Below are 16,924 nucleotides of genomic sequence, written 5' to 3'. Positions count from 1 at the left end.
TTAATGGCTGAATTCAGTTGCCTTGGAGGTCTTTATTCCAACCTAAAGGATTCTGTGACATGACAAGCTGCTTCAGCCTCATCTCTTGTTTCCTCAGGTGTGTTTGGGGCTCCCTTTCTGGATATAAGTTTAAACAGGAGTCGTGTTAGATGTAAGAAAGGTTGTGTGGTTTAGGTTTGTCTTTGATTTTTTTCTTTACATTCCATTTTTTTCTTTACACTTTGCCTTTAAAATGTGGTTCCATGTGGAAGGGATCATGGTGGTTTCTCTTACTGCCTTTCATCAGCGATGTATTCTCTTTAATTACCATGTTGTCCAGCACCAAAAATTGTAGGACACTGGGTTATCCTCTAGCAGTGCTCCACAGGAAGTTTAGGGTAAAAGCATTTGCAAATCCTGTACACTGAAGTATTTTGGAAAAGTTGCTTCAGAAGTTCTTGAAACCACATGGGGGTCTCTCAGCATGGAGAATCGTGCAGTCCTGATAGTTGTACATCCTGGTCTGCCACTGAGAACTGGTGGCTTCTTATTTCCCAAAACAAGTATGTTTGAATTGTGATTGATATCTATTTTTACATTGCCCTGCATATCAAGCTGTGTTTTTAATGTGCACCTGCTTTTTATTTAAAAGAGGTCACAGCCTTATTCTTAAAAAAAGGGATCATCAGACCACCTCTGGATGTTTATCAAGTCGTAAGTCACACTGGCTTTCCTTCTCCTCCTCTCCACTCTCTTTTTGACTTCATCACCCACCTGTAGAGACAAATTTGCCAAACAGACTGTTAATTGTTGTGGTTGCTTTTGCTGGAGTCGGTAATAAGGCGTCTCATGATGGAGAGGTGGTTGTTCACGTTGAAAACCTAATAGATGAACATGTCACCGACGACATGAAACATGACAAATGTGCCTGCAGTCATTTCATTCATCACTACAAATGAGATTCTCTTCATCTGCCTGGCGTGGATGTACATGCAGAGCAACAGACTGAAGCATTCCCGTGTCAAATGATAGTGTAGATTGAGTGTGGCGGTAGAAACATTTGTTGTTACAAGAGGTTGTTGTAAGTTTGGGGATCTCCTCCGCTGTGTGGTGACAGTGGCTGTTTCTTGAAACATGATGGGAGCTCACTGGTGTCCCTCTGAGTTGTCAGCATCCTTGGTCTTGAATATTCTCTTTCCTGTTCTATTTGCACTCCTTGAATTCTGCAGGTCTTAATTCTTCGATGTTACAAATATCTGAACGTGCCCAGTGCTGTTCAGAAGTGGTGTGTTTGAAAAGCCAAATCAACCTGGGACAACCTCATTATAGTTTTTATCTGTTCTTCTAAGGATGTTTAGTATTGATTAAAGTGTTGGTGGTCCGTTTATATCCTCCCCGTAAGGAAAACTTGAAGGAAATCAATAAGTTTTGTACTGGCCACTGTGCCTGTGGACCTGTGTTTTTTACCACACTGTCTTCACAGATTAATTTAGAAAAGGAAAAAAAAAAATTGCATAAAGTTTGCGCTTTGTTGTTGTTTTTAATCCTCTCTCCCAGGGATTTGAGTTCAGAATTCATTTAGAAAAATGCTTAAAACAAACAAACAAGCAAAGAAAAGCCCTAAAAATACCCCCCACCAAACAAGAATAGTTTTATTTGGTGTGGTTAGTCACAGAGGGGAAGCCTTGGTCTCTGTGGCAGCTTTGTTAAAAGGAGCTGGGCAGCCTTGCAATTTGGGCAGAACAAGCTGTAGTCAGACCCATGTTTGATCAGAGGGGAAACATGCCCTGTCAAGAGGTGCTTTTATGGGAACCTGAGCAAAATTAAGAGACCCTGTGACAGATGACATTTTTAGTCATAGAATGGTTCTTTATCTATTCTAACCCTGCCTTCTTTCAGTTTAAAGCCATTCCCTCTTTTCCTTTCCCTCTATGCCCTCATCCAAAGTTCCTCTCCAGCTCTTCTGGAGCCCCTTTAGGCACCGGAAGGGTCTCTAAGGTCTTCCTGGAGCATTCTCTTCTCCAGGCTGAAAACCCAAACTCTCCCAGCCTGACTCCAGAGCAGAGGTGTTCCAACCCTTGGAGCATCTTTGTGGCCTCCTCTGGACTGTCACCAGCAGGTCCATGTGCTTCCTATGTTGTGGCTCATGTTTGAACCACACGAGAACTTTGAGAGTGCTGGAAGATGCATGAAGAGACAGTCTGTGCTCTCTGTTCATACTTCATGTGCGTGTTGTGGGATGGACTGAGACGTACTTGGCATGAAGAGGAGCCTTAAAGATGATCCAGAGCATGTTGATAACGTTTCCATTTGCTGATGGAAAGCTGCCCTGTGCTGTGGTACATCATAGCAACGTACTTTTGTGCTGTCCTTGCTCGCTAGAGTGTCACCTTCAGGATTGAAGGGTCTCCGTGGCATAATTAACATTTGAACTTCGTTTATGGAGTTACCAAGAAGGGAGGACTGAGATGAAACGTTAGGAATAGCAAAACAGACTGTAAAATGGTAGCACCAGGAAGCTGCTGTAGTGGGCAAGTGTCCTGAAAGCAACATGTCTCTCAGCAGAACGGGCTGTAAAGTGAGCACTGCTGGTGATGGCAGGACAGTCACATTGCACTGGGGAGGTTTTCTTGGACAACTCTATAAACTCTTGCTGTGCTTTCACTCAGATTCCTGCAGTCAGCATGTGCCTTGTGCTGTGTGAGTGCTGGAGTGATTCAAACCACAGAAGATGCTGGTGAAGTGATTTTTTTTTTCAGCTGAACACTCAGGAAGGGATGCAGTGGGGGCACATCCTCCTCGTGTTCCAACAGGCTTTGGTGCAGGAAGGGCGGCTGAGAGAGATCCCTGAAGGCACCATGATTAAGGAGGCACCAAAGGTACAAAAGCAGAAGGTGGCTCAGAAAAGGGTGACTGAAACGGTGACACTTATCAGGGGGTTCAAGGGGGAAAAGAGAGAAAGAGCAGAAACATTCAAATCAGTGAGCTACAAGGTGGCAAACTTCAGTAATCTGTGAGAAGTTGGCAGCATGACTCAGTTCTTTCAGATGCAAACCTGAAAGAAAAAGAGGATTTAAGATGAAGTAGCAGTTTAACAGAATTTTTTATCACAGAGACGGGCACAGACTGTCCCAGTTCAAATGAAGGATAGAAAATTTAGTAACTAACTAAGTTGATAAGTTTTTCCAGCAGAAGAAGGAAGGAAGGAAGCCTGCAAAAAGTCTGCCCTAGTTTCCAATGGGGATGATTTGAGCAGGGATAAATATAAAGAATATTTTTGCTTCCCTGATATTTTTGGATGTTGTCTTTAAATTACTTTTAATTAATTTTTTATGTTCTCTGACTTGTGCTTGCCAGAACATGCACCTGGCAGTGGCTGTGGGGAGGGCAAAGAATTGGTGAGTATTGTAGTAGTGAAAGGAAGACAAGGGTTTTTGGTCTGGTGCTCAGCAGGAAAGGGAAGTCACCAACCTCTGATACTAAAATATTGTATTAAAATGGGGGAAGGGAAGCTTGTATCAGTCTCTGGCTAAGACTTTAATTGGGAGCAGATGGCAAATTAAATCACTGGGTGCCTCATGGCTGGTGTGAAACTGTACAACTTCAGAACTGTGAGCTGTTACCTTTGACACCTTGGGAAGAGTAAATAAGCTTCTAAAAAAACCCTGTAAGAATTAAAATAGTGCTTAGGCTGCCTTATTCATAATTTCTAATTTCAGTTTTTAGAAAAGAACACAGAAACTTGAGAAATACTGCAAGAAACCAAGGAAGCCAATAATACCTAGCAGATTTTTCTTCTCAAAAATAAACCATGTCTCAGAAACTGAACTTATTTCTGTAACTTAGTAACAGGGGAAAGAAAAATTAGTGGATTACCACATGTTGAAATAAAGCTTTTAAGAATAAACTAGAAAAATGGGGTCTGCCTATCTGCTTCTGTAAAATGGGTGCAGAAATCTTTGCATAATGTGTCAATAGTCCAGGGCCTTCAGGGGGATGTGGCAGGTGGGACAGTGCCCTGGTGTGCTCAGATCTGTCCCTGGTCACTGATGACCTGGGTGATGCAATGGAGAAGCCATTTGCAGAACCTGCAGGTACTGAAATAGGAACCACACTGGATGTTTCCACTAAAAATAGAAAGGGCCTGAGTGAGCTAAATGTATATCCTTGTGTTTTTCATGTTATTTGATCAGACTCTTTCAAGATTTTGTGGAATAAACCACTGGGAAAACAGAAGAAAAGACAAGTGGTTGTGTTGCTAGACCTTAGAAAATCCTGAGGTATTTGTAGTAGTGAGATCCGACACGTAGCAGTAAAAAAATATGAGGCAGATATGTGTGTGTTTACACATTCCATCGTGACAGCTGATTTGTAAGAAAGGTGAAGTCGTCCTGCTGTGTACCCTGTTTTGGAAAGACCTCTTCTGAGCCGCTGTGTGAGTGCTGGATTGTGAGCTGAGAGCTTTCCAAGGAGCAGGGAGAAGGCGATGAGAGTAGAAAAGCTGACCTGCAGTGAAAGGCTGAAGAAATTGAGAACTTTTTTGGTTTTTTTTTTTTTTTAATTCTGTGGAAGGGAATCCTGACTTATGTTTATTTCTATATCTGCCCCTGGTTCCTGTGACTGATGTGACAACTGCATTTCAGCAGTTAGATTGCAAGCAGAACTCACAGTAGTGCTGATAGTGGCACACAGGTTTTTGTATAGAAAGGGTGTGCTGGTGTGGTTAATTCTGTAGTTAATCCATGTACAGTCACTCTTCCTTTCTTCCCACCTCTTCTTGCTATTACATTATTAACCATTACATGCAGTTGAACGTGAAATAAAAGATGAGTGGTTAAAAGCATCAGGTTCATTTGTACCACTGGAAGCACCTTGAATCAGCAGGTGAAGCAACCTGAAATAAGTAAATTCAGCTGGAACTTAAAACTCTTCTTCCCTCCCTTTTCAGAAAGCACCTCTCCTCTTTACCATATCAGGTGCTTTTCGCAGAACACCTCGAAGGACTGATGGCAGGGAGGGTGCTCTGAGGCATCCCTGATTTGTGGTGCCGTTGGCACATCCCATGGTACTTCTTCCATGAGCAGCTGCCATTGCTCAGCCAGCCACAGGCATTAGGAGATACATCAGCTCCTTTGGATGAGGCTCTGGATACAGCAGGCAGTGCTTAAAAGTCAACAGTGGTTTGGTTTGGTGCTGTCTACATCTTAAATATTGTAATATTATTTAGAGTAAATCCAGTAGAAACTGGAGTGGAGTTGGCTGCTGATCTGAGCCAGCAGTTGAAGGATTGGTGAGTCTGGGATCTGGGCTATTCTGCCCTTCCCAAAGTGCCATGTGTGCCTGTAAGGCAAGTTGCAAGATGTCTTTATGTGTGCTGTAGGAGTTTTACCTACAGTCAGTAATTGAGGAAGTTGCCAAAATAATTGGAAAAGATGACAGGAAGGGTTTTTTACTCTATTTTAGTCTGTGAGGCTCAGGAAGAAGGAACTGAGGAAGCTGGTGGGAGGGAACACACTAATAACATTACAGAACATGTTTCAAGATACAGAAATTTGATGATTGCTTAGTTGGGTGTTTTTCCCCCTGGAATGTACTGGGGTGGTCCTGGCAGTGCTGTTATGGTCAAGAGAGAGGAAAAGGAGATGTTCACCCTCCTCGGGTAAGAAGGAAACAAACTGTTCTGTGGATGGAAATGGCTGCTGGTGGAGTTCAGAGCCCGGCATGGAGCGAGCAGGCAGAGCAGTAGATGGGATATATGCCTTAGTGCAGAGAAACTGCACAGGTTTTAGGCTAAGAGAAGAGAAATGAGAGTTGTGGACTCCTCCTTCCTCGTTTTACTCACTGGATCTGCTGCGCTGGGTTCCCAGGCTGCTGTGGCCAAGCTCTTTTGCTTGCAGCCATGTCTTCCTCCCCATCCTCCCACAAATTCTATCACTCCTGCCGCTTCCCCAACCCTGCACACAAGCCGGTGAAAGTGCTGGAGCTGCAACTCATCTGGCTCACGTGAAATGCCTGACGTGTTAACACCGAAACGTGAACAAAGATCCCGGGACTTTGGTGCTTTTCTGGCTGTAGCGGTGTTGCAAGGTTTGTTTGTACCTCCAGACTTGGATTATCTGCTCTCTGTTGTGATGAATAACGTTTAGTGTGTTTGTTCAGCTGCGGGAATTCGTTAATCTTTCCTTCGGTTTTCTCCCAGAAAAAAAAAAAAAAGAAAAAAAAGAAATAATCTCGCCGTGGAGAAGTTTAGAAAAGATTGGATTGCGAGAGCTTTCCATGCGTGCTTTTTTCTTTTTTTTTTTTTTTTTTTTTTTTTTTTTTTTTTTTTTTTCTGGGAGAGTACATTTGTAGTGGTAGCTGGAAGAGCAGAGAACTGAATGTGCAGGATTAAACTTGAGGCCCCGGCTTCCTGTATAAGGGGAGAGGAGCTCACGAACCCGAGGCGGCGGCCAAGAGGAAAAGGGTAATGGACAAACACAGGCTGTGTGGATCTCTGTGCTGCCTGCCAGCTGCTGCTGGATGGACTTCCTGCTCTGGGACACAGGGGGGGACATTTGGGGCAGTCACTGTCCCTGCAGAGCCGAGCACAGGAGCTGGGTGAGGGCGGCTTTAGCAGCTCCTCGCGGGTCTAACAGATCAGAAGGCAACAGGGGTTTGTTCCTGAGAGGGGTTAGATACAAGAGCTCCTCGTGAATTTGATAGTTAAGACTAAAACACATATTGAGAAGTAGGAAAAATACAAGTTCATGTAAAAAAAAAAGTAACTGCTCTTTAGTGGAAGAGCCACAGGTTGGTTTGTCCTTTGTTCATAGCCAAAGCGTCTTGACAGTGCTGGTCCCAAGCTTTGCCGGGACCTGACTTTCCTTGGAAAGCTGGGTCAGAAATGTTTTTGTGATAGGCTTTGCAACTCAATTCCATGACCTGTGATCTGGGAACAGATCAACAATGTTTGCTAGATAGTTCCCTGCAGACCAGGCATGAGAGAGTGTCTGATTCCCATGTCCTGCCTTTCTGTAGGGAATGTGAAGAGCCCAGTAAAGTCTTTAAATGCCAAGAACTTGAGGATAATTTTTAAAGGATTTGTAATAAATGAGGTAAAGAAGAAAACTTTGCCTTTCTGTGATAATGAACAGAGTATCCCAACTCGTGTGGAATGTGATACCTTAAGGATAAATTAGAAGTTATCTTGAAAGGGTCATTGGGCTGATGTTGGCTCAAACCTGTAGTTGCAACCCTAGAGTCGAGTCGACAGCATTTCTTCCGGTCATCTTAATAAAAATTAATGTCTTGCCCTTTCTTCCTCTCCCATTTGGCTCATCTTTCCACTGAAGGCAGTGCATGGAAACTGTAGAATCATTTAGGCTGGAAAAAAACCCTTTAAGATCATCGAGCCCAGCCATCGATCCCTCTCTGTGCTGAGGCCACGTTAGCGACCCAGCCCTGAGCGGCGATGGCAGAGTTTGTGTTGGTTGTATTTGTCCTTTTTCCTTCAGGCTGTAGCGTGCTCCCTTCTCAAAGGACACCTTGTCCAGTTCCTTCAGTGTCATGACCTTACTGTTGGCTTCCTGGAAACGATGTTGGGAGCCTCCAGGGAGCTGGACTCGGCGATACCGCCTTGTAGCTCGGCCTCGCCAGACGCGAACGCTTTAAAAACACTCCTCTCGTAGCAGCACGATCGAACTCTTCACTTTCTGATTTCTGAAACATCTGGGTTTCACGTTCAGCAGCTTGTTTATTTTTGCACAAGCCCAAGAAGGAATCGGAAGCCCGAGGCCGTAGTGGAGCCATCAGCCCACAGAGCGGAGGCTCGAACAAGTGGCGCGAGATCGATGCGGCTGCTGTTCTTAGAAGGACTCTTCCATTCCTAGAAGTTTTCATCCTTTTACCAGGCACTTTATTTCCTCCTGCCTCTCCTCCCTTACATAAGTTTTGCTGCTCTGTGAATGGTTTTTCTTGTGGATTTCGGTTTCCTGCTCGAAATCAGGATTCTCCCGTCTCCTCCGTGTAAACAAACTGGTTTTTTTTTTTTTTGTGAATGGCTGAAAAAAGAAAATAAAAATCTGTTCCACTTCATATTCTAAATCAGAGTTATGGAACAACATGTATTAGAGTCCTTGTTGTGGATACGGTAAGGGATTATCTTTTTTTAATGACAGTTATAAAGCTACACAGAATTGTTTTGGAATTGGTCTGATAAATGGGGAAATATTTTGTTGCAGCTTAATTACGGAGAACAGGAGCTTATGGTTTACCCGTGTTTAAATATGTACATGAATCTTTTCAAAGTAATAGGGCAAATATAGTACTGTTTCTGGAGGCTTAAAAAGAAGATTTGTTCTCTTATATTAAATTTTTAATGTATTATTCATGAGGAAAGCCATGCTGAAAGCTTTTTTTTCTCCCCTCAGTGGAAATGAGCTTGAAGAATACATTATCTGTACAGAAAAGAAGAGCGTAAAGGCCTCTAACTCTTGCTAATGCTGGAGTGGTGCATTGCAAGTACTGTTGGAATTTCCTCAGGGAAAAGAAAACAGAATTTGGTTGAAAATAAGCTGATAGAATCATTGAATAATTCGTACAACATTACTGGAATTCAATTCCTTAAAAAAAAAAAAAATAAAAAATAGGGTAATTCCAGTTAGAATGTGCTTTTTAGAATGACTGTTTATTGAAGTTGCTTTAAACTCCATGTTTAACAATTATTACCTCTCTGGTTTGGATACAGGGCTGGAAAGCACATTTTTGTTACTTGTACCACTGTCAGGCTGGCTTTTCCAGACATGGGCACTTGCACCCCAGGTGTTCGTGCAGATCTGTGTGCACTGTTGGCTTACTAAGGCAGGCAAAATGTGTGTGAGCTTTGGAAGTTGGAGGAACCTTTAAAACTATTTAGCATTATGTAATACAATCCATCTTTTCAGTGTGGAATATCTTATACCTGGTACGAACTGATGTTTGTAATTACGTTTTTTGCTGTGTTATCACTGTAAACAAGAAATAGAAACCAAGTGACATCATTTTTAGTGATCTTTTTCCTTGGTGCTTTCCCATTCCTAGATCATGCTTGGTTTAGTTGCCTGAAATGACTCAAGGGTGAAAAAAAATAGCAGGTTGCATGTTTAGACAAGAGCTCTCCAGGTATGTTTTTCCATTGCCTGTTACTAGAACTTTATGCAACAATTAGTTCATTAATTGGAAAAATATCTGGAATTAGTAATGTCCAAACACCACAAGCATAACTTAAATTGATACTTAAATGCCAAGACCTCACCAATCAGGATTTCCTAGATATGGTTAATGTCATTTCTAGACACTGGATAAACCAGGAATTTTTGCTACCTGTGATAAGGGAATAAAGTTAGGATTTAACAAGCTAAAATACTCCTCTAGAACTCATCATTAAATTATATGAGCACCTCTCAATTTTTAATATATATTAAGCCCCAAGCTCCTAGTGAAAGGCTGTGTGCCTTACTTCAAAATAAAAACAAAGAAAGAAATGTTCTGCAGATGTTTTCTATCCTGGGTTTAAGAAGTTGTTCTTGAAGACAAGGAACCGTGGCACAAAATATAAGAAACAGCTTATCAAAAAAAAAAAAAAAAAAGGAGATTTGGAATGGAGCAGAAAAGTGGGTCTAGTTCTCCTTAGACTTGAACTGGTTGTTCTCATGGGTGGGGTTGACCTTTCCATGTGTGCTTTGCAGTGCTTACATCCCACTAAGAAGCACAATGCAGTGTTGTCTTCTGTCACTTGATCCAGAGTTTGGGAAGCCTCAGTCCCGTGTCCCCAGCTGTCACTCGGAGCAGTTAGAACCTTCTGGCGCTAGCTGGATTTTTGTATTCCTTCCTTTTGATGGGAGCATCCAAAACTTGTGGTTCCCAGAGAAACTGCATGTTTCTTCCATGTTCACTTCCAGCCACGATCGTTAATATTTACTGTGAAATTGCCACTGGCATAAAGGACCGACTGATCCAGGGGTTTGCATCGTGATCAGAACGTCTCAGATTGGTAGAACTCGCAGTTCTTTCATGTTATTTATCAGTATACTTACCTTTGGGATTGAAGACAAGGCATAAATGGTGGTGGGAAATTCAAAACCTGTGGCCAGAGAGCAGGTACAAACATTGCAGGAGTGTTGTAACCACCTCGTGTTGCGTGCGGGTGAAGCGTGTTTCAACGTGTTTTGGAAACTGTGCTCATCCTTCACTTAAAGGAAGGGGTGAAACAACCTCTTGTGTGCACCAGCTGATTGAATTTTCTCCAGTGAGAAAGAAAAACCCCAAGTTTTGTGGATACTGTGCGGCCAAGGCATCCTCTGTATGAGAAAACTTTCCACTTTCACCTCTGGGCGAAAGGAAGAAGGAAGAGTGTCAGGAAAAAAAAACACAAAAAAAACCTGCTGTAAAAGCCCATCCAAAAAGCTTTGCCCTGTTTATTTAAGCTCTTTCCCTTGGGAATTGTGCTGTGGTCTTTCAGCTGCTACACAGAGTATTTTGGACAGATAATCTTCCATGAAACGTTCAGTCATCAGAATTTTCTGTACAGTGGCATTTTTCTTGCAGCGTATCATGGATGACAACTCACAGGATTCCCCGAGAATCCTGAGAGCTAGGAGTAGGCCTGGGAGGTGCAGGAAGCTGTGTTTGGTGACCAGTGTTCCCAGTTCAGGCCTTGTTAAGGAGTCTCACCCTATTCCTGCGTTTTGTTTTTCTTAGGAACAGCATTTTCCATCTGTATTTTGGATATGCAGATTAGTGGTGTGGGGCGGTTAGGAAATAGCAGCGTTGGGTAGAGGAGCAGAAGGATTAAATGAAGGGGTTGCTTTGCAGCATTTTTAGGATAAGCAACTTCGCTGGATTGTTTCTGGTCTTGGCCAACTCCACGGACTTACAGGAAAGACTAAAGTGGCGCTGTGGGGGATGGTGATCTTTCCCCTAACTGTAAATGTTTGCAGTAAAAACAGCTGAGCTGTTCATCAGGAGTTCCCAGTGGAGAGGAGGAAAAAAAAAAAAATTGGCATTTTTAGGGTGGGTTCTAGTGTGAGCAAATCAAATGAGTTGTGCCCTACAAGTGCTTATCAGCTTGGCTGTGTGAGCACTGCTGTGGTCAGCTGGGCCGAGGGCCGAGCTGCCGAGGAGGTTAAGGAGAATATCCACAGAAACTACTTTGGAGCTATAATGATGTAATTAGAAATAAAAAAAAATAAGAGTTTTGTCCAGTGTTGAGACCCGTTACCACCCAGAGACTTCCTGCCCACCAGCTGGCTGGGTGTTGGCAGGAGGTTTTTGGCAGTGCACTTCTTAAACACGGTGGACCTTACTTTGTTTATTTTGTAGGGCTGGAATTCCTTGCTGGTGTGGGGACTGTGGGAGGGGACCAGTGCCTTTGTTTATGCTCATGTGTCATTGGATTAGAGTTCTTCAGCAGAAAGGAGCATGTCTCTGTAGTGTTGTAAGAGTTAGATCCAGAACTTTACTCTTGATCTTTGTTAAATTTTGTTCTTGGAAAATCCTCTTTGGTCATTGGATTTCAGAGAATCATGGAATGGTTTGGGTTGGGACCTTAAAGATCATCTCATTCCAACCCCCCTGCCATGGGCAGGGACACCCTCAACTGGACCAGGTTGCTCCAAGCCCCATCCAGCCTGGCCTTGGACACTCCCAGGGATGTGGCACTGTGGAAGTATTGCCCAGCTTCTCTGGGCAGCCTGTTCCTGCAGTGTGTCTCTTGGGATGTTTTCCTCTGCTCCCAAGAAAAATAAGATCTCCTAAGACAGGCGCTAATGAAGCCAATAATGCAGCTATTTGTCCTCATTTTGGTTATGGAGGAGCAGGAGGGGTGCCAGGTATTTATCTTGCTTTGCAGCAGGCGTGCCAGCGCATACAGAGCTTTCCTGCAGGAGCTCTGGGCAGCTTTGGGAGATCAATTCAAATGCAGAGTCTGTTTAGATTTTAGTAATTCACTGAATGTGCTGGGGCTGGGCAGAAGGAGCCAAATGGGCAGGGAGAGGCTCTGCCCAAACCGATAGCGCTCAGCCAAAAGCTTTTAAAATCGCTTGTGCCGTGTAGTGCAGGACACAATACTTATTATTCCGGGCCAAAAGGGGTTTTTGAAAGCTATCAGGGGTAAACAACACGCCCAGCTGTGCAGGTGTGACTGTGCCAGGCGCCGCTTTGCTCAGCGCAGGTTTGCTGCTCGCAGCTGGGGGTCCACAGAGGGGTTTCGGTTAGAATTTGTTGTTGCTGTGCCCTTCTTCCCTTCAGTTTGGGTTACTGGGGGGGTGGTTGTGTGAACACCTGCTGGCAGAGTCGGTGCAGCCGCCTGAACTGGAGATGGGCAGAGGCTGAGTGGGTGACAGCAGCTCAGGGAGGGTGAAGTGGCTGAGGAGGAGCAATGCTGGTTCTTACGGGCTCCATTAAGCTGAGAGCTTGTTATCCGTGTGAGGGGAGAAGGGGCACATCCTCAAGATGGCTTTTTAAGTGCTTGGGTAGGTACAAACTTATATTAATATGAGTTCACATTTGTGGGTCCTTATGCCTGGGATTTCCCATCTAAGCCTGAGTGCAGTAAATGTGCTGGATCCATCATGTGGTCCGGGCTCCTCTGTGAGCTCATCAGCTGCTTCTCTCCCTCTGCTTTTACAAGTGCTGGTAACGAGAGAAGGCTCCTACTTACCGAAGAGATTAAGAGTAAATGCTCTGGAAGACCTGGTTTTCTTTAGTTCTGAGAACAACAGCACTGTAAGATCTCATGCCACATCCCTGGAAGTGTTCAAGGCCAGGTTGGACAGGGCTTGGAGCAACCTGGGCTAGTGGAAGGTGTGCCAGCCCATGGCAGGGGGTTGGAATGAGATGATCCTTAAGGTGTCTTCCAGCCCAAGCCATCCTACGATTCCACAATCTAATGTAAATGGTGGAATTCTGGCTCTTCTATCCCAAAAAGGATACAAAGCAGTGGGGATGGTATTGCGTCATGGCACACTAAATACACTGCTCACCCCTGCCACTGCATCAGTGCTGAAGAAAAGAGCTTTATTGAGAGTTGTTTTGTTTTGGGGAGGAGGGGAGGGGACAGTGACCAGCTGATCTGAAATATTCTGCATAAACAGCTTTGGTAGGTATATAGGCTGAGAGAGGCTGGGACTTGGGCAAGATGCAAAATTAGAATGATTTCTGTTGCCTCATGCCTGGGTTCTCTCTTAAAATTAGCACAGAGGCACATTCCAAAGAAGCTGGGGAAGAGTTTTAATTTTGTTAATGGGCTCAGGTGCTATTTTTACTTTCTTTTAGACTACCTTTGGTAAGGACAATACATGGCCTTTGTGTGGGGATAACAGGAGTGGGAGTTGTAGAACGTATCCACATAATTACAAATACCATTTTTGCTCCAGTAAACAACAAAAAATTACTGTACTGTTTTTGTTTGTTTGTTTGTTTTTCTTGATACAATTAAGGAAACAGTTTATTTTTAACTTTTCCAAACGTGTAGAGCTGAAGACACTGGTTATTTAACATAATTATTAGTTACCGTACAGCACTCAGGCTTTCCCTTGACTTCTCTGTAAAACAGCAAGTGGGTTGCTTTCAGCATTGCAGGATTGTCAGAAGTCAGAGCATGGGCATTAAAATCCTGTGCATTCCTTTGGTACAAAGTTTAGGATATTTCAAATAGGTCAAAAGTACTTGACATCCTGGGTATTTGGAGAAGCAATTAAACGTGTCTGCAGCTGTTCCAACCTGCAGCTGAATTGTCAGCTGGGCTGAGGCTTTTAAGTACTTGTTTAAGGCACCAAAATGTTGTTTTTTTTTTTTTTTAAAAAATCCCCTCCTGTTAGTAAAATAAAATAAATTAATCTTTCTTATTTGCTGAATTTCTCAACGAGGAATAAACTGTGTCTTTGTTCTAGAAAGGAATTGCTGGAAGTTCATCAAGTTTTGATGCCCCCCCCCCCCTTTTTTTTTCCTGTCAAAACTGTAGTTCCTTTATCATACAAAGCTTGCAGTTTCCTGTATCTTTTGTTTCATTCCTAATCTAGTTTTAGCTTTCTGAATATCATGTTTCCAGGTGGGAATGTGCTGCTTTTAATGGTCTGGGAATGCTGAATGGGTAAAATTATCTTGAGTCCAAAGTACAAGGTCAGAAGAGCTTGGATTGAATATTTTCCAACCTATTTCTTGGGATCAGTTGAAAATACAGTTAATATTAAAAAAACCCCTGGAGTTTGAAAGCCAAGGAGAGAGAGGGCTCATGCAGCACCAGTGAGATATTTTAGCAAATTATTAATGAGACTTTACAATGTGCTTCTGTGGGGTTTTTTCCTCACTTCTTTACTTAGTGTGTAACAATAGATGCTCTGTTACAGCTTCAAATTTTTGTCAGAGATACCTGGCAGAGCTTCTGTTCCGCAGGTGACACTTCCATTGAACTGAAAACCCGCAGTGGTTGATATTGTAATTACTTTAGATTTAAAATAGTCACAGAATATGTGTAGGTTTTCCTGAAAACCTAAGCTGGAGAGAATTTTGATCAGTTTAACTGGTGAGGGCGGATGCAACAGCTTGAGGGGAAAAAAGGCAACAAACAAAACTACATTTTCTTCTCTCTGTAATAGGCACTTGTATTACATGTCCATAAATATTGCAAGTATTTAAAAAACAAAAAAAAAAAAGACTTTATGAAGGGTAGTCCAAGATTGGGTAAAATCTGCTCCATGGAAGCTAAAGCTGGAGAAGAAATTATTTTGGCAACAATTTCTCCAAGTTGGATTCTGTCCCAGCAGATGCTCCAGTATAACCTGGGCTGCTCCTTGAGAAATCCCTGCAGCTAAAGATGCAACACATAAGTTTATAAGCAAAATCTGATGGTTTTGTTTTGCTCTGGATTCAGGTAACCTGCTAAGTGCTGCTCGCTGTGTATGGTGCCTGTAAATGGATTTTAAGAGCTTTTTTTAGTTATTAAAAACTGCTGTTACTTTTAAGTTATAATAATGACAAAGCACAGATAATACAGTGATTCAGATAAAGTTTCCTCTTCCAGATGAGTGGGATTCCTCTTTATTCCTTTGTATCTGGGTTTTATAATGTAGAGAAATTTGGGGAAGGGCGGGGAAGAATGAAGAAAAACAGTAATCATACCAAATAACTAAAACTCTGTTAAAGTCGATGTCTTTTTGAAGTTAAGCCACCTCTATTTTTCTTCCAAAGAAAGAAGGTAAATGTTTCATAGTTAGTCATGCACGTTCTGAACTCCATTAGGACAAAATCTTTTCCAGAAATTATATGATAAAAATGGCTTTGGTCCTGTAAAACGTGTTGGCAGAAACACCATTGTTTTACATGGGTGCTTTCACACAGGGTGAAGCTTTTGAGATCTGCAGTGAATATCCACAAACTAGCAATGGCTTTGGAGAAATAAGTGGGGAATGGAAATAGGCATCAAAGGAGCTGCAGAGAAAAAGGTGTCCTAGTTTGTTTTTAGCTATTAGGGATGTATTCTTTTGGGGAGCAAACTTTGGATGAGTGATTTCCCTGGCAGGAATTAGAACTGTAGCCTGTCCCAAAATATCCCCAGGGAGTGTATGAAAAATTCATGAGGAGAAATGGAGAAACAAAACTTCTCCCTGCAAAGGAACACCCTTTAACACATTTTTGCAACAGGAATTTGTTGGAGAAGAGCTGTTCCTAGGAAAGAGAAGAGAGAGCTTGCAAAAATAGACTAATTCTTTGGATTTGATGTCTTACTGAAGTATTTGCTGCACAAAGTACCGTAGAGAATGTTGCTGTCTCTATGGGAACATCTTAGGGCTATATTTAGGAAAATTAAATTAAGCTTATTCTCCTCAGATGAGCAAGGTTTTTCTAAGACTTTAATTGGAGATGTGGTGGGTTTTGGGGTGGGATAGGGGGAGAGATTAGAGGAATTTCTTCTGCCTTTAGGTTTGGTGCACCATTGACTTAAACTTTTCAACTCAAAAAAAAAGAGAACTAAAACTGTCACCTACGTTCGAGTCAACCTGTGTGTGGCAGGAGGCTGGAAAAAGCTCTGCTTAATTTCACAGCTTCAGGTTGTGAATTTGGCCATTGGGAGGAAAGAAAACCCCGTTAAAACCCTTGTAAACGTGTGTTTATTGAACTGAACAAACTTGATAAGGAAATGAGCTCATTATAGGTCTGATGTCCAGCAATATCCCTCAGGTTTGCATCTCTGTTTGTCTTGAAAAGTTAATGGATTGGGTAAAAGCTGTGCGGCAGGTGAGGACCTCGGTGTTTTACACACTGTGTGGTGCCTGTGGAGCACAGAAAAAGGGGATTTTACAGCTTTTTCAGTAACTTACACTGATTTCATGGCGTAACTTCTTGAGGAAAACGCGACCTTGGGCTGCAGAGCCCCCTGTGTGCGTCCGTCCGTCTGTCCATTCATACCACGAGTAACAAGAAAGCACATTCTCCCAAAGGGCTTTTCTTTAGCTTTATCACTCTCTGTTGTTCAATCAGCATTGGTTCAAAGGCGCTTTTTTTGGATATTATTATTAAACCAACTTTGAATTGAATTAGTGAGCGAGGAGGCAGACATCCGAGTGCTCTGGTTGTGCGATGGCTCCAGGTGCCGCCTGCTGCCTTTCCTGCACTGGAACTCCTCGGGGTTGAGCAAGTTGTTCTTTTCTGCCTTTCCCACCATGTCCCACGTAAGCACAGCCCGAGCGGATGCTGTACATATTTCTGCTCTATAAACACATGCTTGTTTACATTTGCTTCCTCGCCATCCCGACTGGGATCCTCTCCCGCTGCCAGAGGGGATCAGCCGTGACTGACAAACGCGGAGATCCGGCCATTTTGACCCCGTGTGCTGCTCCTGTTTCCATTTGTTTGTTTCTCCTTCGCCTTCCCACCTGAGTATTTAACAAATTATTATTAAATATCTTCCAGAATTTTTTTTTTTTTTTTT

The 16,924-nt window shown here is 42.9% G+C and overlaps 1 protein-coding gene across 1 annotated transcript in view; it reads left to right on the top strand.

Annotated features, from left to right (window-relative positions):
- Positions 1-12,662: 12,662 nt before the first annotated feature.
- CTDSPL (CTD small phosphatase like) overlaps positions 12,663-16,924 on the top strand; it is a 48,511-nt gene continuing 44,249 nt past the window's right edge. Inside the window, exon 1 of the mRNA XM_027898807.1 lies at positions 12,663-12,669. Coding sequence (XP_027754608.1) covers position 12,669 — 1 coding nt within the window. The 5' untranslated portion in view covers positions 12,663-12,668. The remainder of the gene's footprint in view (positions 12,670-16,924) is intronic.

Source organism: Empidonax traillii, unplaced genomic scaffold (genome assembly GCF_003031625.1).
Source record: "Empidonax traillii isolate 1590-97213 ecotype Southwest subspecies unplaced genomic scaffold, ASM303162v1 scaffold624:size695616, whole genome shotgun sequence".
NCBI lineage: Eukaryota > Metazoa > Chordata > Aves > Passeriformes > Tyrannidae > Empidonax > Empidonax traillii.
The sequence above is the reverse complement of the archived record's forward strand: the minus strand, read 5'-3'. Positions and strand labels throughout refer to the sequence as shown.